Raw genomic sequence first — 26,485 nt, forward strand, 5'->3', positions numbered from 1 at the left:
TTACCATTAGTGCAGTACAAAAAGGGTATAACATAAAACAGTCCCTCAGATAAGGGAGCTACAGTTTCATCTGAGTTGTTTCTGTTTTTGTTTTTTTTTTTTAATTAATAAATGAGTAAATTAATGTCTACTCCAAACATTTCATTTCCAGCTCACAGCTATATAAGACGACATACCAGGCTGTCTGAAGATAAGAAAAGTAGCATGCAGAACAGCTTTAACCAGAACATGGCTCTGACCCATTTGCCACAACTGAAGCAGAACAAGGTCACAGCAGCCTGCTAGCCATCAGCCCATACACTGATTATCATTGCTGGAGAAAAATGACTACATGAAAAATGACAGGACTGCTTTTCTGTACATCTGCTTAGCTCTGATTGCATATTGATTCATGTTCATTTACCTATGACAAGAAGGTCCACCAGTTAATCATACTTGCAGATGAAATAAATCTCTAATTTATGGAGTTTGTTTTAAACATGCCTGGCTTTATAGAGTTTCAGTATTGCCAGAGTGTACCCTTTCAGAAAATTAATTTACTAACTTTTCTTAGTTCAATTTCTTAAATCATTTCCAACCCAGGATTCATTGTGCTTTTATAGCAGGTACAAGTTTAGCTCAATTTATTATCAGTCCTCCAATTATTCCTTTATTATATACTGCCCATGAGGTAAACTTGCGAGATAGTGGATAACATGACTAGAAAAAAGATTAGCTGCACAGAAAGAAGAAATACAAAAGCCAAATCTTTATCAGGAGAGGAAGACTATTCAAGTGTTGTTTGTTTGTTTTTTAGGTAATATTTGGGGATCTGATACTGTAATTTTCAAGTCAGTAAAGATGCAGAAGTATCAACATGACTCTATCATGTCTGGTTAATCTTTTCTTCTTGTTTTTTAATGTACTTCCTTCTTCCATAAATTAAACATTTAACTAAAACAAAAAAATCACTATTCTAAATTCCTCACCGGTGACATGTTGGTACCGAGTTCGGCCCAGCATAGAATGCATAGCATGTCCCATTTCATGGAAGAGATTCTCCATCATGCCAGGACTTAGCAGCGTTGGTGCACTCCTCGTTGAATGGGGCAGGCTAAGCATAAGAACAACTACAGGCAGCTGGTATTCTCCATTTTCCCTTAGCCTGCCTCCACGAACTGTAAAGTGACAATCCTTTTGAAGATAAAAAGCAAACATGTGGGTGACCAATGTCATTATATCCACAACACTAAAACAATGGTGAAAGTATTAAATTAAACCTTAATGGGTACTCAATTACACAAGCTGAATTCAGTTAACAGTAATGTTCAATAGCAGAACAGAAGTTTGAACTCAAATCTTCATGTTTCTTCATCTCTATTATTTGCTTCATATTCGTAAGAAAACTACCTTAATCCATCAAGAAAAGACTGCTTCTTTTAGAAAACAAAATTTAAGTTTAGATTTTTTTATAAATATCAAAACTCTATTTTTCTAAAAAAAACCCACTAGCTCACAGAACATTACTGATATGCCAATTCTATAATTTATATATTAAAGTTTTCTCTTCATTCTTCAGCAATAACTTCCTTTATAAAGTATACTGTACAGCATCCACAGTGTACTGTGAAATATTAGCAAAACAGACTATACTTAAAATGCATGAAAGTATAACACAGATTTAAGATTTGTCCACTTACCAACTCATAAAAGGCGGTAATTTGCAGATGTTTCTACAGAGTGAAGGGTCTGTTGTACTGCATCATACAGTTAATATACTGGCATTAGAGTGAGTGAGTGAGTGAGTGAGCCAGTGAGTGAGCCTAACCAGTTGGAACCATCTATGGTTTGGGTAGAATTTTGAATAAGAATTAGTTGTCACGATGACTTTTCATCTTAAGTTAGAGGGCATTAAAGTGTCAAATTGTTTTTACTCCTAGATAGCAGGCCAGAAGATAGGTGTTTAAAAATCTACCATTTCTCTAGACAAAGGTGTATGAAATTTCATAGTGCCTACCATTTTGTAGTACAAACAGTTTGAGTTCAGCCTACTAGGTGATGCTTTCTAAATGAAAAGTTATCCACAAAATTATTTTACCTAAAACCACGTTTGAAGTTATAGTCTTTCCATGTCTAAATTTGTTTATGATATATCCAGACATCTCCTAAACTTATGTTAAAAGCATACAGCCCTAACACTACAGTCATTACTCATATACAACCCACACTGAAAACAGATCACAGATGTTACCTGATGTGGTTTATTAGGTCGTTGAAAGAAGTCACAATAGATGTACCCTAGCAGACCTTCATTTTCATGAACAACAGCCTGAAAAAAAAGGATAATTTCCCACAGTAACAGCACTGATGTGTAAATGTAAGAAATATTATTCTAATCCAAAGATTTATAATGCATACATGACAAATAATCCAGGAATGATTCTAATGTAAAATCTGTTGCTTATTTTAGTTGAAAAAATATATACACAAGATTCAGAGCTTGTCCTTCAAACTGCAGCCATTCCTACATCTTATACAAAACTGACTACTGTCACGGACTAGTATTAAAATAAATACTGTCCGTAGTCCCTAAATGACTTCTCAGAAGTCAAGAGCGACAACAGTTGATTTACCATTGGAATAAAAATAATTAAGCAGTAACTATAAATTGGCCTGTAGGATATAAAGAACAGTAGCGTTCACTGGAAAGAATGGTGGAGAATACAAGGAGGGAAGACAACAGATGAATCTGGGAACTGATGAGTAAATAATTGCCAAGGGTTTTTTTCTACCCTCCCCTAAAAAGAGGGCAGAAAAGCAAAGAAGTAAAATGTAATCTAAGGTAAAGATGACACACAGAATAGAAAAGAAAGAAAAGATAAATCACTGCTAGAATACACACCTATAACATTCCAGTCATCTATAGCCATCTACAAGTTAAAACTAAAAGGTCTCATTCAGAAAGGCTGTGTGAAAGGTACAACAATAATCTCTGAAAAAAGAAACTGATTCTCAAAAGAGAAACTGATTCTGATTCAGGCACCCTTTAAACAGAGACATATTTTAAAGCCATTAAATACCAAGCATATAAAAGTCACTTAGAGAGAGTATGAAGCCCTTGAGGCTTAACTTCAACTAAAATTAGACAACTGGTGTGCATTTTGAAATCCTAGGCATAGGTGCCCAAATAATTTAAAAACAAAATCTGACTCATAGCTCTTAAAGGAACAAACAATCCTGCCTAACCTTCCCTTTGTCTTTTCAGATGCTGGGAACAAGAATGCTTACCAACTTGCGAATATCTTCGGACCAAACCTCTCCTCTCTGGGTTTGTTCAGCATAAAGGGAGATTCCTAGGAGCTGACTGAACAAAGAGTTCAAACCTTCCATGCATGCCCCAAGAGAGAAGAAGGGACAATACAAACCAGGATCAATGTTATACCTAAGAAAATAAAAGAATCCAAACCCAATGAGTTAGTTTAACTACATAAACTATAGTCACGAACTACTTCTTTATAGACTGTTTGCATTCATCACTACCAAGTTGTAAGATGTGGCAAAAAAAACCCTGAAAAGCCCTCAAGGCCTTATTGAGCATGCTTGGCTTTGTTTTTCAAACAGTGAAACTAAGTCACAGACTAGGTATGGCCCAGCACTTCATAATAACTACCTTTTTCAGTTTTTGATGCCAAATTCAGAAGATGGTGACTATAATTTTCAGAGATGTGGAGAATGCATAGCTCGAACTGACCCTGGCAGCACTATGGGTGGCCAAGCTGTGGTTTTTGACCCACAGAAGGCCACTGGCCCTCAAATGCCCATGCCAAGGCTATGCCACAGGACTGATAAGAAAATGGAGCTGGACTGGCTGCTGTGTAAATCAAGTCCCTAGTTAGGGGAGGAAACCAGCCAGTGGGAGCCACTGACTCCGCAGTCTTGTCTTTTGCTGGAGCAATAGGAGGAATACAGGGGAGACTCTATCACCTCCAACGTATGGATCATGCCTCAAGCTCCTGGGACTTTCTGAACCACGTACAAAGTATCCTACAGCTTTAAGCCATGCTAAGATTTTAGTATGTGACTCATAGTTCAAAGGTGGCCAAGCTTCCTGAGCCTAACATCAAACAGTCAAGTATTTTCAACACACTGTAGCACAGATAATGCATGTCAGGATGAAGACAGCACATACCTCCATGCACACACACAAACCCACAAGTGAACAAAAAGCAATTACAAAAGTAATTCAGACATGTATGCAGCCTTTACTCAGGCTCAAACTTCCTGAGACTCTGACCTGAAAAAGTAAGCAAACTGCAAGTGTACCAAACAGATGAATGTTCTGGAAAGTCCGCACTTACCCAAGCTGGCCGTGGCCATGCAATTCTGTGGAGACTGTAGCAAAATCAGAAGTATAATCTGCTTGTACTTGTGCATGCACCCCAAATGACAAAAATGTTCTTGCTCTCTCAATTCACATACAAACTCCAAAAAGGAATGTTAAGTTACTTATCCCGTTTTGGGGGGGTTCAGCATAAACTTGCTCTTAATTCTGTTCTCTTAATGCTGGAGGCTCACAGTCCCTCCTATTCTCCTTTCCTCCTTCATGCTCATGTGTTTTGCTTCTTAATAACACAGTAACTAGTCACTGAAATTTAAACATGCATCAGCTAAACTACAATGGCTGAACATCAAACATTAGAACCCCACTATTTTAAGGCCTGTGATCAAAAGGCTTAGTTAGAGACAAGCTGTGAAAGAGTCAGCTAGTCCCTATCCATTTACTTCCCTATCCTTCCTTCCTTCCCACCCCTGCACACAAAAGAAAAGGCCTAAAAACTAAGTCCACTTGGGATCCTGCATTTTGGCAAAACACTGCTTACAAGTGCAGTTACAATTCACTACACAACTTCACTAAATTGTGATGCACAGCAGGGTAGGATTGGTTCTCTAAGCCACTGCACCTGTTCTTGAACATTTCACTGCATTTCGCTTTACTTTTCTACCATCCTTTATCTTATCTCCAGTGTATGCTCTCACAGCCTTTTGCAACTTCTATGGCAACATTTGTTGAAAACTGCAGGTATTTTCACTTACAGGATCTTGCATATTTTCACATCACAAATGCAAGAAGCTAGAAGCCAATGTACTTCGTTCTATTTTTCATTATACCAGAACACAGAAAACAAACCACATTCTGACTCTACCATACTGACATTACTGGCATTATTTCTTCAAGATGCGTAGCAACACTCAAATTCGCACGCTGCACACTGCAATAAAAATCATTTTCTTCCTTAATCAAAAAGAGTCTTTACACCAGAAGAACAAAACCGAACATGCTAAAAGTCATTTTAGATTACATTAGGTAAAAAGATTGGAAGCAAGTCTCTTAAAGAAAGCACAATACAAGAGTTAATTTTCCTGTAATAAGCCATAGAAATTTTGAGTACAAGAAACACTGGTGTCTCTTTACACACACAGCCCCTAGAAGTACAGAATTACAGTGTATGTGCTGAATATCCTGAGATCTTTAAGTCAGTAATTCCCAGGAGCTGCAGCTCCTTCAGCAGTGGCACTGTCGCAAGTTGTAGTAGATGCATCTCAGTATTTACAGCATCACCCTCTTCTGTTCAGAAAGTTTCTATGAAAACTTAAAACCACCACTAAGTGCTTCGATCCTGTTCTCCTGCTTCTCAAACTGATTCCACTTCGATGCCTTCCCTGCTTACAGACTGCAAGGTCTGCTAAAATTATTCTTTTAATAAAAGAAAAAAAGAAAACCCCATCTTCCAGTGGCAAGTCATTGTAACAACCTCCATAATAGTTTATGACTGATTTTGCCACATTATTTTAAAATCTTAAACTACCATCCCACATGCTACTATGAATACTAGGCTGAGTTTCCCATTTGTAATTCAAATAATTGCTTCTGTAACTAAGGACTGACCATAAATTAAAAGTTCACTATAGAAATACTATCTCAATAAAAGATTATTGTAACTTGAAGCAAGATTTCTCCACGTACACACCTCCAAGGCAGGAAATATGATTATCCTTATATAAAAAATTACAATATTTATTTCAAATTAAATTAAGGATGAAATTATGATATGATAATATGATAATCATGCTCTAGAGCTAGATCTCCACAGAGCCAATTCAGATGACCAGGATTTGTTAGTTTTGGCTCTGCCTCAGTCCTGCTGGTCCCACACTGGTTCCTGCAGAGCAACTCAAATTTCGCTGTACCTTGTTCGGGGATCCAGAGGGTTTATTAATTCAGGTGCAGGCCAAGGCCAGGGCTGGCTCCGCATTTGCACAATACCACACTTGCAAGCTAAAGCACCACCTAGAACCAGGGAATGGACGTACTCGAGCGGTTCCACGTGGAGCCAATCTGGCTCCACAAGGGCTCTTTGTATGGCCTGGTTTAATCAACCCAGATGGAACTGGGCTGACTCCATGCAAAGCCCATCTAGTGTCTTCATATCCCCCTCTCCCAAACATCCCATATCATCCAGGGTTTCCACCATTTAAAATATTCCAGCCCCCTCTCTCCTGCCACTTCCTCCCTATCAGGTGGGAGAAGAGAGCTGACTGTAGTAGATACGGTGAGAAAGATACCATATGGCACACTTCTACAAACGCGTGCTTCAGTAAAGCAAACTGCAACTCCATCAACAGCTCACAGACACAGCAAACCATCAGATTTTCACAGTTCCAGGAAATTAAAACATGTAACTCCTACCAGTGATTTCAGCTGCCAGAGCAGGAAAATATGGCATGAATATGGTAAGAAAACGAAGAACAGCACCCTTGGAAAGACTTCATGAAATTAAGCCACATTTACACAGGAAGTAAGAAAAATCAAGAGAGACCTGCAATATCAAGAGAGACCAGATTGCTCAGAATTTTCTGAGAGGTGACACGGAGCCTAGGACTAAGACCGCATAACTGCAATACAAGATATTTCAGCTATATCAGAGGAGAGCAGTATGTTTCATCCTAACTGCAAAGGATTCCCACACCCAACTGAAATATTGGATTAACATGTTAAAGAAATTCTTGCTGATACACAAAAGCAGATACATGCTAGCAGGAGAAAGTAGTGGCATTTCTTCATGGGAAAGAATGGCTGAAATATTATAGAGAGACAAGTAAATGTCACGTTTTTCCTCATTCGCAGCACTCCTTAAGGCGTGAGTTGTCCCAGTGAACTTACCCCATTATGAAGAGGATGGGGAGAAGGCTTTGTTGTAAGTATTTTGTAATAAACTGTAACTATCCAATCTGGGAGAAAAATTAGTCTGTCATAGTTCTGTCTTTTGGAAAAGCAGAATATTTATCCACCCACACATGAGAATAGCTGTAACAGATGAAAATACCTGTAACAGAAGAGTCTACACTGGCCTGAGGCAGACTCCACAGGAGAAACAGTCCCCTACACCAGCTAATGTCACAATCTATCATTTTGAGTATAATGAGGCCCTGGTTAAAAAAACACCTTTATAATACCAACACAGAGTTAATGTCAGTCACTTCTGGTAGAACTTGACAGGATCAAACCTCTCTCCCACATCTAATGAAAGATACATGTTAATATCCCTCTTGCCACCAAAATTGCCAAAAGGTTTTGAGAAACAACATTTTAGACATAGAATACAAAAAAAATTGCTTCTGGTTCTGATCCCACTTATTGCTCTACTTCTGCCTTGCCTAATACATCAGTGTGTGAACAAAGATCAAAGATGAAGACACTGAAAAATCCTCAAATAGCACTAGTGTCTTATGACACCAGTCTGATATTTAAATTACTTCTGGACAATCCTGACACCAGTCAGTGGCTAGTATCATACCTTAGGTTATCTGGCATTGAAAGCTCTTTTTTTCTTTTTTTGTTTGGGGGGGGGGGGCTTGCCATTGCAATATTGTAGAAGTTAGGAAGAAAGTGGATAAAAATACTGTACTGTAATGAGGTTTTTACAATAAGACAATAATAATTGCTAACATACTTTAAAATGAGTATTGGGTGCTGAAAAAATACTACTAATCCAGGAAGTGGATATTATCTCTTCAAAATCCTTCTCCAACGCCAGTCTGTACCCACCAACCAGAACTCCTTCCGGACACCAAAATAGAGTTTTAATCCACAACTTACAAATTCGGTTCTACCTCATATATGAAATCTCCCTTGCTCAATCAAGTAAGACCAGCTATAACTGAAGAAAGCCTGACCCCAAACTTGCATTGATTCCAGGAAAACTTTTTCTTTGAGCTTATTTAGGAACAGAAATTAGCCAAAACCTCAGCTATCTGTAACTGATACCATATAACCAGAAATTCAGTTCCCAGAATAATTATAGTGGCATTAATAGATGATCTTGCCTTTCAGTGGCAAGAGCAAGTATTTGACTTACCCTTTTCCGAGCCCCTACCTTCAAGATTTAACGCTACTGACTGTAGAATGAACAGTGTAGCACTAGATAATTTTAGAGGACAATGGGGAAAAGGGAAGAAATTAATTTAAAAGACTTGAATCCTTCCAGAAAAGAATATTCAATGAGCAAAACAGGAAATCCTACAATCTTTCTCAAGCTTCTGCAAAACTTAAGTTTGGCTGGAGGGTGTGGGTAGAAAAGTATTTGGAAGAGTTTGCGGACATACTACACACTCCCTTATTGAAGATCCTTTCTTGATTCCAGGCATTCATACAGCAGCAGCCGTAAGCAACTTCAACACTTCCAGATGACAGGAAAAAACATCTGTTTGCTAACCAATGACTACCTAACCTCAGTGATTCACAGCATCACCACCTTAGCAAGCCTGCAAGAACACACCATATCCCAGGCACCACTTTTCAGTGTTTAAATTTCTGCTAATCTAGAACACTGTAGCACAACTTCTTGGCAGCAATGGCGATTGAGATTGTGACACCAAGCCAAACTTCTCTTCCCTCTAATGGCTTTGAATGAAATTTCTGATCCAGCTCAAGAGTCTCATGTCTCATCTTCAAAATGCTCTGTGACCCAGGCCAGGTTTTCTAAAGAACACATAGAACTCCATGATGAAGACTTTTATCAATACACTCTTCTAGCACTTTAAAATGCTCTGTAACAAAGACAGAGCTTGTCTGTGTAGAATGCAGAGCCTTTCTGAGGACTGATCCAAGACTGTAAAATGAATTTCTCCTGAAGCTAAAGGGGAAACACAAAGGTCACCATGTTCTGTCTCGGGTATATGGCATTTCTGTGATCGTTTTGTTTCAAATGTGAAACTAAGTGTTTTTGAAAACGCACACAAAAGCTCCCCAATGAAACTCTGCCAAAACAAGGCATTCCACTGCATATATTTCTCAACTGAGAGGATAAATGAACAAAAAAGTAAGCTAATGAATTACTGTACACTGACACAGTGCAAGACCCTACCTAAGATGGAACACAGTTACAAAAGTATTTCAGCTTAGATTGCCCAACAACTATTCACCTGTCAGAGCAAAGCAATTTTCATAATCTACATATTAATAACTGTTGATGACCCTACTGAACATCTTTTTATACTAGATGTTAAAGTAGCAACCATTCTGAAAATCACTTTATCCAAAATTTTCAAGCTGTTATCAACTGTGGACTCAGTTGTCTAGTTTTGTTCCTTCTACTTAAAACAATTAGTTAATGTAAAATTTGAATAAAACTGCAAGAAGCAGATGCTTTAATATAAACACATTCTTTCTGGTCACTCTTTGGCAAGCTGCCTCTATATTTATTCAGCCAAGCTACAATTTTTATCTCCAACAGGAAATGCATTCAAGTATTTTGGGGAAAAGAAATCAAAAAGGAAGTTATCAGGACCAAAACTGAACTACGCTAACAGGCATTTTGCTAGTAGTAAAGTTTCTGCTAAGGGTTCCTGCTACTAGCAAAAAAGGTTAATGTTCTGGAGACAGACAGCTAAAATCTATGTTGGAAACCAGCAAACAATTTGAGCTCCATTTGGCAACAAAACTATAGTGAACTGCCTTGTGTTTTCTTATATGCTGTAATTTGCAGCTTGTTTACACCAGCTGAGAAGACAGGCAGAATTCAGTAGGGAGCATGGTGCATATGGCTTACTAACATCACTAGCAGAACATTTTACAGTTGGGTCTAAAGCTAGCAAATACATGGAAACACAGTTACATCACTTCCTAAGCAAGGAAGAGAAAGGAACCAGATCAGCCAAGCAAGCAAGGGCAAGAATCAGACATCCTGTTTGGATGCCACATCACCTAAAGTGCCAGCTCTTGGACCCAGCAAGGTTATTCAGAGTGCTTAAAATAGGCACCCAGGATGCCTGTGTCACCAGGGAAAGGCAGATGCCAGTATAATACAACTTGCATGTTCAGCAAGGTGCCAACCAGAGCTACGCAGCAGAAGCCTTAAGCTCAGGTATGTCTGAGCTCTTGCTCTTCTCTGGAACTTCGGCTTCCCTGACTGGACTGCATGTTACATACCCAAATCCCAAATCCCAAAAGGATGAAGGTCAGAGCCTTTTCTGTGGAAAGATGCCTTTGAAAATACAGGCAAAGGAGACAGAACAACAGTGGTATGATGAATCACAACAGAACTTAGCAGAGATGCACATCCCCAGTCAAAAAGACTTCTGATCACAGAAGCTTTCTTCTGTGCACTCTGAGGTACCAAAAATTCACGTATTGATTGATTTTTGGAACCTACAGCGCTAGAAAGAGTTTTCTGAACCACCCTAGAACTTAAGTATTTAATTTTTCTTAAGTCCTTATGTAGAACTTGAGTGAGCTGAACGCCCTTTTAGAAGAGCAGGAAAAAGGAAAAAAAAAGAGTTTTCTATTCATTACAGATAAACCCACCAGAAAACACAATTATTAATCTAAAATACAACTTCCTGAAATCAAGAAGGCATTTTTACAGGATCACATATTAAAAAATTGATTGCTTTTATTTTAGATGTAGGAAAATATCATGTTTCATGTCTGAAAAAAATAAAGAACACCAGTATATAAATCTCCCTCTGAGCAAATTAGAAACATCATCAATAACTATATAAGGTCTTCATTACTGGGGAAAAGAATATTTTTCTCTATGCCAAACTTTCAGTTTTTAACTTTGAGTTTAAAAAAAAATCCAAGAGTTAAAAGTAGTCCATTTTAAGGCAATAACAAACCTTAAATTATTCTGTTGTTCTTGTAGAATTTCATAACACATGGTATGCTCAGAACTTCCAAAACTCTGAACGACAAAGAATCAAAAAAATGGACAAAAGAAGTTTGGTTTACTTTCATTATGTCTTAAAACATATTCCAATATGCTATTCACTCTGAATGTCTGATTTCAAGAGCCAAAGCATTTGTATTTATAACAAACTCCACAAAAAAATGAAAATTTTCATATTTATTTTATGTCAGAACGTGAACTCAGAAACTTCACAAAGAGAAATCTCAGTATTCTCCTAAACAAAATAAAAATACCAAGGAAAATGGTAGTTTCTTTGATGTAAATTCCTGTGTTATATTAAAGGATAAACAACGTTAAAAAATCCAGACACCTTACTTCTACAGTATGCAGTTAGTTCGGCACTATTTTTAAAAGAAGTCACATAGGCAAACCAATTTAAAAAAAGTAGTTAACTGACACAGTGAGGTTTGGTTATTCTTCAAGAACAGCAGGCTTCAGACAAAAAGGCTGTGTCGCTGTGAAGAACAAAGATGTAGTATGTCATTATAAATAATTATTTCTAAGCTTGTATGACTTCACCAAGTCTAAATAAAATGCAGACTTCTAAAATCACTTTCATTTAAGCTGTACATTTGGAAAGAAACTAAGACTGTTTTGTGTAGCATGACTTTCATCTATTCTATTAAGAATGCTTTTGATAAACTTGGACATTAGTGATATTTGAGTAAGTATCACTGTTCTTTAAAGCATGAGCATTCAGACTCTTTAACAATTGCAAATTAGCTGCTTGGCAAGAATTCTTATTGGTGGCTATTAAATGTAGTCCCTGACAACCTCAATTCTTTTTTGAGGAAAATTATTTTCCTGTAGACACCCATAAAAATACAGAACACCTCTACTAACTATATGTAATAAAACAGATTCTCTCAAAACTTTCAAGGAAACTTGAAAAAAAACTCATTAGTGGAAGATAAAAGCGAGATGAACCCCTCAGGTTAACTTGAGATCAAGACGAGGAAAACCCCTTCCAATTTTCATTACATGCCAGACTATGAAATTTAATTCTTTACCTGAAGGGAGACTCTTAACTATGATTTATAGAAGACTCCGGATTTCTTAAAAATAGTAATAATAATAATAGAAAGCCTTTGTACTCTCATCAGCCATAAACTAGCACCTGTTTCTTACATTCCTTTTTTCTTTTTGTTAATTGTACTTCATAGAATTTTTGGAGTAGGGTCAGGGATAATTCAGATGATTGGTTTGCTCTCAATGTTTTATGTGACTTTTAGATTTAACTTTGTTTTCAAATCACCAACTTTGTTCATCTTTCCACAAATTTTTTTAATAAACAGATGATTCTTGAAACTTAAGTTCTGCTTTGAACTACTCATCAAGCAAGCAAAATGTCTAAAAAAACAGGAAGAATACTTACTAATTTTAAGACTTGTTACAATGTTTTTAACATATGTGATGCTTTGGCTGTTCCACATTAACACCTTCAACTCTTAAGAACAGAAAACACTAAACTAAGTACTGAGCAACAGTAGGAAGGAAAAAGGTAACAAATTATTTGTGAAATGGCATTACGGTGGTAGTTTAAAACATTTTATATAAACCACCAACTAATAGTATCTTCTACAGTAAACAGCACAAGCACAAGTCTGAATATGTAAAAAGACTCACACTTCACTAAGTCTTTCTCACAAGCACAGCTAATATTTTTTAGATAACCATTCTCTCTCCAGAAATACAGCAAGCCCTTTCAATAACTTTCAGGTTTTCCTCCAACAAACTTAGTCCACTAGCTTAGTGACTGCTAAGTGAAATGGGCTTTTTTTCAAACTATATTAGTTGATTGATAGAAGATATGCCCCTCCTTGCTTATAAACAGATAGCTATAGGATATTTTCCTTCTCTATGAGCATCTTGGTTGGAAGATTTCCTGGCTCTTTTTAAATCTTGCAACATTTTTCCATTTCAGTTTTCAATTTGAACAGAAGTGACATTTTTCTCACATAATCCACAAAAGGTCTGGGTCATTTTTCCACATGGTCTTCTCAACAGAGAATATTCTTCCCTAAGCCAAAAATAATTTAACAAAAAACAGGTGTAAACTAATTTGTTTACAGGTAACTTGCATACCTCAATATTAGTTGCAGCTTTCAGCATATTTGTCTTTAAAATATCCCCAGAGCCAGAGGTACCTTGGTATTGTCCCTACCCCTCCAAAAAACCTAAATTCCTGTTTCTCCCACCGAAGCCAGAAGCCTATCTACAGCCTATCCATAAGAAAGACAATGAATTATTCCCTAATTTCTGCCCAGGATCCAAAATGCCTACAGTTGTGTAGTGGCTTCTTTCTTCTATACAGCAGGAAACAGGCTTATTTTCCATTGATTTGTTCATCCCCAGGGCCAGTTTCATTTACTTCTGACCAGCAGAGTGCGATAGCCTGCAAGCATATCCCAGTCACCACTTGGATAAAATCTCTGACAGTTTGGCAAAAGTCCCAACAGTGAGTTACAGCCAGCGAAGTCAGCCCAGCCTCGTGAGCAACAAAGGTTAGGAAAACAGGAGTCAACACCAGCTAGGTTACCTTGTCACTGACAGTTCTTAAGAACAGTTATATGCCTCTAACTGTCAGAGGTGGTTTAGGTACAGTCAATCCCACCTTCAAGACAAATAGTTGACCTCCCAAGGTTTCTTCCAGCATTCTTTTTTTTATGACCCAGAAGAGTTGAGCAAAGCTATTACATCTTTGCAGAATCAGGGCCTTGAGAACTATTTATATCTGCAGCAGCACTCACTGAGAAGTAATGGGATTTAATTAATACTATGGTACTTGCCTGCACTAAAACTCAGCAGTATTATTATTTTTATAATATACATATTAGACATCTTCTTACTTGTTAGAGGCTGAAGCATGTTCTAGCACTCACTGTTTTATTACCCACAGCCTGCCAAAATTCTTGAGGTTCTCCTAATTACTCTATCTTCTTACAAGATACTACTACCATGCATTTCAGACTTTTTTTCTCTGGTTTCTGTTAAGTGTACATTTATACTGACATCTATTTTCTCTGCCACTTAAACTATAGCTACAAAAACATTAAGCTTCCATAAATGTGGGTTTGAAGCCAGAGAGGCTATTTAATATAATTTAAAAAAATTTTTTTTGAAGTAAACTATCCTGCTACCATCAATAGGAGACTTCTGTTTTTGAAGTGGGATCAAGTTTCCAGGGAAAAGACTTGCTGAAAGCTGACAGAAAGAAAATTATTGTGGACGAGTCTTTAGAAAGAAAAAACATGCTCTCAGAATTGAGTCTGGAGCTCCTCCTGCGGTTCAACCCACAAAACAGCACTAATGTTCAGTAACAGCTGCAGAAACAGTGAAGACAACTGATTTGACAGCAAATGTCCTTAGAATTCAATAGTCCAAACAGATGTGAACATTCTATATTCTTCAGAATATAATATCCATCCCTTAAAACTAATTCTGAGGTATCTGACAAAAGCTTGTTGCCTTAATACTGTTCTAGTATAGGACAAACACATTAAAAGAAGTTTGAGAAGATGTAATTTTACAGAATAAGTCATGAGTTTCAGTTCCGTTTGAGACAAACTAATACAGGTGATCAAAATCTGGAGAATGAAGGAAGAAGTAAAAAATCAGACCAGGAATACTTTGTCTAATGCTTGCTTACATTTTCAAAAGGACAAGATAAAATCAAGTTCTTCGCGGACATAGTGTAATTAGTAAGGCACAAATGTGGAAAGGGTAAAAAGACTTAGGCAGTTCTCTGTGTGCTGAAATCTTTAAAAGCAACTTTTTTTTTTTTTTTTTTTTTTTTACTTTAAAGGAGCCTCAGGACAGCTATTTTCCTCACTAACATTTTCTCCTGGTTATTCATTCACAGAAGCATTTTTTCCACACAAAACTTAGAGATACACAGGACTGAACCCGTGTAGGTAATAGGTAGCCATTCCAAGCAAGTCAACTACATTCTATGCTGCTAAACAGAAAATGTCCAGAGACCATGCTCCAGCCCTGAAGCCAAGCAGCATGTGTTGGCAGTGGCCACCTACACCGTACATTGCCCTGCATGTGCTCCATGTCCCAAGACAGCACCAATTTTTTTTTGCCCCGGTCATTTTTTTCAGTTCCAAAAGCCTGAAATAATAAGGGCTGTGCTGCAGGTCAGTGATGTTTCCATGATATTGCCTCATACAGACTACTGGTATTAGTCCCTGGTACATGCTACTTCCAAAACTGTGCCTGGGAGGATGTCTTGGAGGACCTTCTTAGGTGCAGAGTGCAGAAAAGTATCAGGAGCAAGTTAACAATTAAGCATTGCAGATGACCAGCAGTCCAATACCAGGCCAACTCCCTGTTCCTCTCCTATATAGCAATACAGATGCAGTATTCAGAATCAAACCTAACAACATTAAATAAACATGAACTAGACTGAAAGAATCAGCAGGAAAAAAAAAAAAAAGGCAGTCCTGGTGGACAACAAGCTGAATGTGAGCCAGCAATGTGCCCTTGTGGCCAAGAAGGCCAACAGTATCCTGGGCTGCAACAGGAAGAGCATTGCCAGGAGGTTGAGGGAGGTGATTCTCCCCCTCTACTCAGTCCTGGTGAGGCCACATCTGGAGTGCTGTTTTCAGTCCTGGGCAAGAAGACAGGGACACACTGGAGCAAGTCCAATGAAGGGCCATGAAGATGATTAAGGGACTGGAGCATCTGACATATGAGGAAAGGTGAGAGAGCTGGGTTTGTTTAACCTGGAGAAAAGAAGGCTCAGGGGGGAATCTTACCAATGTCTATAAAGATGAGGGGAGTTGGGAAACTAAAAATGATGGAGCCAGACTCTTTTCAGGATAAGAGGCAAGGGGCACAAGCTGAAATAAAGTTTTTTTTTTTTTATTTTGTTTACCTGGAATTTCCTTTTTTATTTTGTGGGTGGTCTAATGCTGACAACAGGTTACCCAGAGAGGTTGTGGAGTCTCCCATCCTTGGAGATATTCAAAACCTGACTGGACATGGTCCTGGGCAACCTGCTCTAGCCGATCCTGCTTGAGCAGGGGGGTTGGACTAGATGATCTCCACAGGTCACAGAAGCACAGAGCAGTTGGGGTTGGAAGGGACCTTTAGAGATCATCTAGTCCAACCCCCCTGCTCAAGCAGGGTCACCTAGAGCACGTTGGCCGGGACCCTGTCCAGATGGCTTTTGAATATCTCCAAGGATGGAGACTCCACAACCTCTCTGGGCAACCTCTTCCAGTGTTCAATCAGCCTTACAGGAAAAAAGTTTTTCCTTATGTTCAGATGGAGCTTCCTGTGTTTCCGTTTGTGCCCGTTGCCTCTCATGCCGTCACTGGGCACCACGGAGAAGAGTCTGGCTCCAATTTCTTTACACCCTCCCTTCAGATATTTATATGTATTGATTTGATCCCCCCTCAGTCTACTCTTCTCCAGGCTAAATAGTACCAGCTTTCTCAGCCTGTCCTCATATGAGAGATGACAGGGAAACAAGTCTTGTTTGGAAACCTATTTTGTCATTCCATGTTACAAGAAAATAAACTTTATAATTAAATATACTTAGGTTTTTTAATAAAATTTAAATAAAACATGATACAAGAAAAGAAAATCTGAAATTATAAAAGATTTTTTCAGCGACCCCCCCTAGAGAAAACTACATCACTTCTCCTCAGAGAAATAATTTTATATCACATTATAATTAGCTCAATTAGAAAGAGACAGTAAAAACAAATAGCCGAAAGTCAAACTCCTAGCATATAAAGCTATGTGACACATATGGTTCTCATCTTCTAGTTAAAAAAAGTTGAACTGAGGATATCGTAACTTTCTTGGGGCATTCAAGAAAGGGTGTGGGTAAACAAAGTACAAATATGAAAGTCACAAATATGCAGTCACATTTACCTAGAGTACTTCATGAAGACTACCATGCTGTTCTTAAAATAAAGTAACTTTACTGTGCCTTTTACAAAATCCCATGAGGAAAGGAGATACTTTTCTTCCCAATGCCAAAATGAGCAGAATAATCTATTTGTGATCATCAACAAATCATTTACTATATGATCAGCTTCATCAGAAGATATAAGAAGGATAATAAAACAGTACTCCTCCCAGGAAGAAAAACAAGCACTGAGCCTTTCACACTTAAAGATCTAACCTTTATGGGACATACTAATTCTGTAACCAGGAAAAGCAGACACTATAGGAAATGCATATGTGTACATATTCCTTATAGCTTTTATTAACACAATCTTATTTTTAGCATTCCAGTAAAATCTAGAAAGAGATTCGAGTATTATTAAAAATAGATGCTTTAATGGAGAAAATTAGGAAATAAAAAAGTTAGGACAGTATTTTGAACAAGTATCACAACATTCTTCCATAGACTGCTATTTGCCATTGCTAAGATGGGATTTGGAGCTAGATGGACCTTGAATCTCCTCCAGAATAACCACTATTTTGTTTTTGTGTTCACAGAAATAGTTTGCTACCTGCCCAATTTAAAGCAAAAGCAGCCACTCCCATGCCACGTCATAGAGTAGTAATCTACGCATATACCGTGGAGTGCTGCATGTTCCTGGACTGATTACCGTGAGCAAAGCCAGCAGCTGAACATCCTTCGAGCTCCACTGCACAGCAAGTTCTGTGCACCAGGACATGAATGGTACTGCACGTACATAGATCAACTGCTACCCAAGCATGCAGTATCTTAAGAGAAATCCAACATTAGAGCTGCTGCTCATAAGACCATTGTCTCAGTGTCAACGCACAAGAAAGCAGCGAAACAACCAGGCCAACTGCTGGCACTGCTTCCATAATGCCATGTTTATACTATTATACATTTCTGATCCAGAGTAAACTTCTTTAATCAGACACTTCCAGTCTAAGTTTGTTTAAAAAACAAAAACCTACAAATCTGCAGTGAAGGCAAGATTTTCCCCCCCTTTTGTGACAGAAACACAATTTTAAAGTATCTTTTACAGTGCAAATCAAAAAGGTCACCACTGCTGATCTAACAAAGGCAACATGCAGGGCTCATGACTTTCACAGTTGGTATCTCACTGTGTACAAAATTCTTGAGCACTATTGAAGTCTGTGTTGTGGATCTATCCCCCAGCCTTTGCAGGACAGATGAGAATGTATTCCACCCAGTGAAACAGTGAAAGTCTACTCAAGTTTCTATTTCAAGTTTGTGGCAGGGAATGAAAATTCAGTAAGAAGCAACATACAGTAATATGAACAGGAGCTGGATTGTATTCAGTGACCAAAATTTATTTCTAAACATTACTGCAGTTCAGCTAAGAGCTAAAGGCAAAATTAGAATGAGGATTTTGTAGCTGTTCTGAAACTGTTTCATCTTCTTATATCTTCAAAGAGGGCCAATATTTCAGTGTAAAACAACAGAGGAGCCAAAAACTTTTACAAGCATTCCAACAGTGACTAAGAAATGTTACAACTGCCACTCCAGATATTCTTTATTTTTTTCACATTGAAGTACATCTTCAAAGAGGGAAAACCTGTTTACATTGAGGACTTTCATTATCCTTATTGTAAGAGATGAAATAAAGACATTACAATCATAAACATAAGGAGCTTACCTCTCAGCTCGCAGGACACTGCTGTAGTAAGGGTGATCCCATGGCATCAATTTCTGAAAGAGAATTCCATTTTATAATTACAATAACAAACAGCAAATGAACTCATAGCAAACGTTTTGTTTCCTTTGCATATTTTTGTAGTTTCTACAAGCCACAGAACTTCAAAACATAATGAGAAACATTCAGTGTTAAATACATCATCACTGGAAATAGCATCATATGCCACAATTTGAATCCTCTATTTTAATGTTTGTTTGAAGATGGCATTTCCTATTCAAATACATATGGGACTGCATATCAGATTTCAAGAAATACACATAATTAAAATAAAAAGATAAACATAGTTACAAACAGAATTAGGATGTATATAAGATGGCATGCAAACTGGACATGCACCTACTCTAAAGTATAGCCCTTATTTTTCAATGAGTCAATTAATTAATTCAAAACAAAGCAATATTAACTTTCACCACTTTAAGTTTTGGCTAGCAAAATATCACTTTTTATAAACTAACAGCTATCTCGCACTCAGTGCTTGGTTTTAATACTAATAGGAGCTAAGAAATCAAAAAGCATTTGAAGCCAGAAGATGGAAAGTTTCTCACTGTAATTATGCTGTATGTTGTATACTAAAATTGAGTTATTTTTCATGTAGAACATCATTAACTTATACTATATATATAAAAAAAAGCCAGAAAATCACACATGAAAACTTAACTTACTGAATTTTGGGGGTTAAGCTTCACTTTCATCTTTGTCATCATTTCAAAATCTTTTTGCGTTCTGCAAAATATTTTTATGATGAAAGTGTTCATTAAAGTTTTTTGATTAATGGAGTACAGTATGTGAGAATGTTCTGTCATAAGAAAATATCTATCATCAGAGATAGGTCGAACTCTGAAATTACAGGCCCATATACTACAGTAAAAGCACTTTCCGTTCTGCTTCTCTCATTCAGGTGCCTTCAAATCAAGTCCCACTTACACTGGTCATGTGCTTCCAAAGCATTTTCTTTCTTACAATATACCCAACCATATACAGTGATGAAACTCTTTGTGTTGTGTGGAATTAAGGGAAGCAAGCAGGACAAACAGGGAAATTTGTTCATAGATGTAAAATATATGGAAGTATACATATGGGAGAAGACCAGGAAAGGTGCATCAGAACTTCAGAACTTAAACTTGGTTTTCCTGTTTGCTGTTGCCTACATTTCTGGGCACATCACTTGTTACATTCAGTCTCGGGTGTTCTCTGCTCATAGCCACGGAATTTATTCTTGGCTGATAGTTCCTCTCAAAACTCAGATAAAGTCTTACTTTTTACTTCTGCTTTCCATCAGAGCATATAATATGCAGTACTGACTTACTTATTAGTGCACGAGTCTCTCTATTCTTGAAATAAAAGTCTGTTTAGAAAAATTATTTAGTGGAAAAGACACACCTTTGAGACAACTGGTCAGAAAGCTTCTCCAGAAACTGTGTTACTGTCTCTAGAAATAAAATGAGAAAAAAACAGTGATTCCTTCCTTCAAAAGGTGTTAGCTTACATCAAAACATGCCAAGCAAAACAAGATTTCTTAGAACAAGAGATTTTAACTACTCTGTTGACCACTGTGCCATCATTCGAGAGAATATGCAAGTACCACGCTTACTTTGCTAGATGCTGGGATAATAGCAACTTCATAATGTAAGGAGTGAACATTGATTCTGGATAAAAAAGCCTGGTCCCTACTCAGCTAGTACTGCCATTTACAGAAAACACAAGTATTTATATAGCAAAACATAACTGCAATAAGATATTTCACCAGAAGAACCACATTCTGCAAATTTAGCAAAACAGACTAACAGCTTTTATCCTCATGCCTAACGCAGTGCACTTCATTTCTCAGCATATCCTATCACACACATCTTCTACCTGGATTTTTGGCCATTGTTCCCTGAAGAGCCCTGTGGGCAAAGGTGTTATATCCAACCAACTGTGCCAGACTGTTTCGACTAGCAAGCAGTTCTTCTAAACAGCTCAACTGCTCAGCGTTTGGGTAAAGAAAAATCTTGTAAGCAGCTTCTCGCACCTAATATGAAAAAATAAAAAGGTCACATTACTATAGCATAATTCACAAAGGAAACAAGTGAAGCAATAAAAGATCTCACATTAAAGCTGTATTTCACTGATATTGTTAAGAAAAGGCCTAAAACTTTTTTTTAATAATGATAATTATGACTGCCTGCCAATTACCACTCTCTTTTCTATTACAAAGGGAATGAGGAAATGCAGTGAGATAACCTAACTGTTCCAGACTGCCCAAAAAGGGTCCTATTCCCTCCTCCTGTCTGCAGTCTCTCTCTCTGCTACCTGCCACTCTCCTGCCAACATCTGCTCTTCTCAGACCACTCTAGAGTTGCTTTAACTCACTAAAACTTCTGAAAATAAACCCAAAAGAAAGTCAGATTGTTCTCTACATGTCAGTTAAACTGGCTCATAGAAGGATCTGATTAAAACCAGAGCCAGGGGCAGGGGAGAGAAAGACAAGGGACAGAAAAGCCCTACCCCTTTTAAAACAGCAAACTTTAGTCTGCCTGTCTGTCAATGAACAATCAGTTTCTTTCTCCTATTTCTGATCCTTTCTGTAACTCTCAACAAGATCATCCAAACCTCAGCAACCTTGGGAAAATGTTTTTTTATATTTCACAAACCAATTGAAGACAATCTTTATTTTTTACACACTGAATAGGCTTAAGAAATCAGACAACAACTTAAATTTGTCTTCTTTGCAATAAGCATCCCTCTTGGATCATATACCCAATAGAAATGCAGGTCCTGGGTTTATTATAAAGTTCATTGTCATTTCCCACCTGTTTTCTGCAACTGGGCTTTGAGATAAAAAATGCAAATATAGTAAGTGAGATAGAGATACCCGTCCCCCTTCCTTGAACAAGATTCAGAAGTTTGTCTTCACAGCAAAGGCCAACAGCATATTGAGCTCTATTAACTAGGGTATAGCCAACAGGTCCATGGAAGTTATAATTCCCTTCTACTCGGCACTTGTGAGACACTTGTGGAGTAGGACCTGGTAAGCTCAGTTTAAGGCTACCAAGACATTGGGGGCTGAAGCACATGACACAGAATGGAAGCTGAGAAAGCTGGGTTTGTCCAGCCTTAAGAAGAAAAGGCTAAGAGGACATCTTAATCTTCAACTACTTAGTGGTAGGACATGGAGAGGATGCAACCAGGCTCTTCTTGAAGGTTCACACCAAGAAGATGAGATGCAATGGATGCAAGCTGGAAGATGGAAAATTCCCATCCAATATGAAGGGAAGAAAATTCATAGTGAAGGTGGTCAAACACTGGCACAGGTTGCCCATAGAGGCTGTGAATTGCCATCCTTGGAATTGTTCAAAACTCGACTGGACATAGCCCTGAGCAACCTGAGCTAGCTGGCCATGCTTTAAGCAAGAGGTTGGACTAGATAATCTCCAGAGGTCCCTTCCAACCTAAGAGCTTCTCCAAATATCTGACTCTGAGAAGTACATTCTTTAATTAAGGTATTATTCTTAGCTTCAATAGCAATTTGGCAGATCATACTATTTTCAAGACTACAAGAGTAGTAATGAGTATGTAATGAGTACTGTTCCCTTATTTACATCCTATCGGTGTCATAATTTTAATTCAATTTTAATTTCTTACAAAGATTATACATGACATAGTTTGGGTTCTACCACAATCAGCTTTTTTCTCTTTCACGACAAACAAGATTTTACAGTCGTTTTAACTGATTACTTAACTATATCCAAGTGAAAACAGAACATTCAAGTATTATAATACATTCCTGATCCTTGAGTCACATCTCAAAGACTAAGGAAACACTGTCATATTTAAATTAATTTCCAGTTTATAAAGTAACTCTAACTGAATTCTTTTGAGCAAACATTCAACAGCAATAACTGAATTCAGGTTGGAGGGGGACCTCAGGACGTCTCTAGTCCAACTTCCTAAACCTAGCAGGGTCAGCTATGAGTAAGACCAGATTGCACAAGGCTTTATCCAGTCAACCTGAAAATCTCCAAGAATGGAGAGGACTGCATGAGCCTGTTCCACTGCTTGGATGTCCTCACTGTTGAGAAAGTTTCTCCAGTTGGAATTTCTCATTTCAACTTGTGCCTGTTGTCACTCGTCTCCCGCTATGCATCACTGTGAAGAGTCAGGCTCCATCTCCTCCGTGACCTACCTGTAGGTACTGGCAAGCTGCTTGTCAGGCCCCCCAAAGTCATCTCTTCTCCAGTCTCTCCAGCTTCAGCACCTGCAGTCTCTCTTCACACTGCTACTGCTCCAGCTCCTGACCATCTCAGTGGCCCTCTGCTGAACTTGTTCCAGTTTGTCAATGTCCTTCTTGTACTAGGGGGGCCAAAACTGGACACAGTATTATATGTGTTGTGCCAATGAGTGCTGAGTAAATGGGGATAATCGCTTCCCTATATCTATTAATTATGCTCTTGTTCATACAGCCCAGGATGCTGTTGGTCTTCTTTGCTGCAAGGGCACACTACCGGCTCATGCTCAGCTCTTGTTGTCTACCAAACCTCCAGGGCCGTTTCCACAGAGCTGCTCCTCAGCCAGACAGTCCCCAGCCTGTATTGTTGTCAGGAGTTCTTCTTTCCCAGGTGCAGGACTTTGCATTTGTCCATCTTGAATTTCATAAAGTTCCTGTTGGACCATTCCTCTCGCCTGCCTAGACTCCTCTGAATGTCATCCCTGCCCTTCAGTGTATCACTGTTCCCCCAGTTTGGTGTCATCTGTCGCCTCCTCTAGGTCATTACAGAACAGGTCCCAGGATAGATGTCCTGCAATTCTGTTATTTTACTAGCCTCCAGGCAGAGTATGATGCATTAATCACTATTCTCTGAACCTGATCATCCAACCAGTTTTGTACTTATCTAGCTTTCCACTGATCTAGACTGTAATGTCCTAGTTGGACACAAATATACTGTGGGAGACAGTGTAAAAAGTCTTGCTAAAGTCAAAGTAAACAACATCCACTGCTCCCTGTCCTCTTGCCCACATGCCCAATCACATTATCATAGAAGGCATTCAGATTGATCAGGCAAGATTTGCCCTTGGTAAAGCCATGATGACTGCTCCCAATCACCACCTTCTCCTTCACGTGCCCAGGAGTGCCTTCCAAGAGGTCTTGCTCCATGATTTTCCCACAGACCGAAGTCAAGCTACAGCCTGTACTTCCCCAAATTGTTTACTAGCCTTTCTGAAGATGGATGGAACATATTTGTTCTTCCAGTCATCAGGGATCTCCCCTGAACTCTACAACCTACCAAAGGTGATAGAGAACAGTCTTGGAAGGACATCAGCCAGTTCTCTCAGCACCCCTGGATGCAGCCCATTTGATCCCATGGACTTGTGGGGGTCGAGTTCTCTCAAGTAATCCGTGACTGGATCCTCATCTAGGGCTGGTCATTCTTCTCCTCCTTGAACCCTTTAACTAAGCACAGAGGCCTGAAAAATCTTCTCAGTGAAGACTGAGGCAAAGAAAGCAATGGGTACCTCAGCCTTGCCTGTGTCTCCTATCACTATGCTGCCCACTTTGCTCAGCACTGAGCCCAAATTTTCCTTTTTCAGTCTTTTACTACTAACGTAGTAGTAAAAGCTCTTCTTGTTGTCATTGACATCCTCTGCAAGTCCCAACTGCAGTTGAACTTTGACTTTCCTGACACCATCCCCACGTGCACAGGCAAAATTTCTAAATTCCTCCTTTGTATCCTGTCCATGCTTCCACCTCCTGTATACTACCTTTTGGAGATGGAGGTCTGTCATGAGTTCCCTGCTTAGCCAAGCCTAGCTCCTGATACATCTGCTTTTCTTCCTGAGTATCAGGATGGACCATTCTTGCACTTGGAGGATGCTGTCTTTAAAGACCTGCCAGCTTTCTTGAGCTCCTTTACCCTCCAGACCTGCCTCCCATAGGATCCAATATGCCAGTTTCCAGAATAAGCTGTAGCTTGATTGCCTGAAGTTCAGGGTCTGTATTCGGCTACTCCCTTTCTTGATTCCCTTTGGGATCTTCAACTTCATTATTTCACAGTTGCTACAGTGAAAGCTGCCATCAATTATCATGTCCCCAATGGACATTCCTTGCTAGTCAAAACATCGTAATCATAAATCATAAGCACTTGCCTCAATAACAATTAAAATAACTGATTTGCACCTTTACTATAGAGTATGCTATAGGAGAGTCAGGGAATACACACCAGATCATCGGGACAGTCAGCATGCAGACCAGCAACTTGTAAGTAATTGCCTTCAGCTGTAAAATTGTAACGAATGTGCTCTGGCAAAACGTGTTTGTCAATCTTGTTGGGAAGGTGAGTTCCTGTCAGAAATTCGTTACATAAATCCAGTATTTTGATGTTGAGGTTGACTGCCTTTTTACGCTGTAAGAAAAACAAAGTACAACACACATAATATCTTCAGACATAGTACAAGTAGGCCTCAAACCTTGCAAAATCTTAAAAGAAATTTTCCAGAAGTGGGGCAGAAAATAGTACATTTACGATTAGACCTGCAGCATCAACAAAATCCTAATGGAGGGCTGAAGTCAACAGGAGAAAGATCAAATGCGCATACAGATATGTAATTTCATACAGGATTTCATTCTGAAAGAAAATGCCTATATTTCTGCAATAAGAAAAATGCACAAAAGGCTTTGCTAAATACTTGGTAAGCACTTATAAAATTATGACCTAACCTGATTGCTCTGCAAAACATTGAGGAGGAAAAAGATCCTCAAGATGGATAAATCCTATTAATACCCTAAACAAATCTAAGTACAGATACAGATACAGAATTACAGTTCTCTTGTTACTGTTGTATTGTACTATTTTCTGAAAACAGTAATGCATTTATGATATTTCAACCTTTTCCTGAGAATCTGGTAATTTAGGATCTTATTTCTATCATGCCAGTATTTCAGATATTTAACCTTACTGTAAGATACCTCATTTACTTCAGTGGACTTGCTCATGTCAGTTAAGTAAAATATGTTCTCTATTGTCAGCAGGATGATAGTTCAAAAAAAAAGGCTGGGGTAATAGATACAACATACTTGCAAAGTGGAAAGAATGACAAAACCTGCAGATCTCAGTCCTCCCCTTCCACCCTTACTATTTAAGCACATCTTCAGTTTTATTATAAAAAGCAGAAATTCTTTATAACAGAGAAAGTAATTCTTTATAACAGAGAAAATAAGTTTCAACTTAGATAGTGATGGGAGTCTGGAGTCTGAAATGAGAAAGAAAAGAAAAACTGAGTGGCAAGCAATAGAAGATGAAAAGTGGAATAGGCAGGGGAAGAAGGAAATATGCAAAATATAAGAGGCAAGGGAAGCTGTAATTGAGAGGGGATGAAGCCTCATAGAGCTACTAAACGTAGGAAAAAATGATAAATCAGAAATAAAGTCCAAGTTTCGAGCTATTTGTACAAAGGAATTATAAGAAAAACATTCTAGAAGCATTTTCCAGGTTGCAAACCACCATCACAGCAATGCTCTTCAGAGTGACTTTATCACCTAAATCTGGTATGGTAAAAGAGCCTTTGTACAGATCTTGTTGGAGGGATGACTTAAATAAATAAGGTATTTACTTTATACAGGCACACAAGCTATGAACA

The 26,485-nt window shown here is 38.3% G+C and overlaps 1 protein-coding gene across 3 annotated transcripts in view; it reads right to left on the reverse strand.

The window, feature by feature from the left end:
- The window catches only part of MIPEP (mitochondrial intermediate peptidase), an 80,487-nt gene that overhangs the window by 43,596 nt on the left and 10,406 nt on the right, over positions 1-26,485 (reverse strand). For all 3 annotated transcript variants that reach the window (XR_010883288.1, XM_067290470.1, XM_067290464.1), the window contains exons 6-13: positions 25,069-25,251; positions 20,726-20,882; positions 20,252-20,300; positions 19,534-19,594; positions 18,812-18,864; positions 3,268-3,421; positions 2,231-2,308; positions 969-1,173 (exon numbers count right to left, since the gene is read on the reverse strand). Coding sequence is in view for 2 of the 3 variants with exons in the window: in XM_067290470.1 (XP_067146571.1) it covers positions 969-1,173; positions 2,231-2,308; positions 3,268-3,421; positions 18,812-18,864; positions 19,534-19,594; positions 20,252-20,300; positions 20,726-20,882; positions 25,069-25,251 (940 nt within the window). In the remaining variant the exon portion in view is untranslated. The remainder of the gene's footprint in view (positions 1-968; positions 1,174-2,230; positions 2,309-3,267; positions 3,422-18,811; positions 18,865-19,533; positions 19,595-20,251; positions 20,301-20,725; positions 20,883-25,068; positions 25,252-26,485) is intronic.

The sequence above is a fragment of the Apteryx mantelli genome, chromosome 1 (genome assembly GCF_036417845.1).
Source record: "Apteryx mantelli isolate bAptMan1 chromosome 1, bAptMan1.hap1, whole genome shotgun sequence".
Taxonomy (NCBI): domain Eukaryota; kingdom Metazoa; phylum Chordata; class Aves; order Apterygiformes; family Apterygidae; genus Apteryx; species Apteryx mantelli.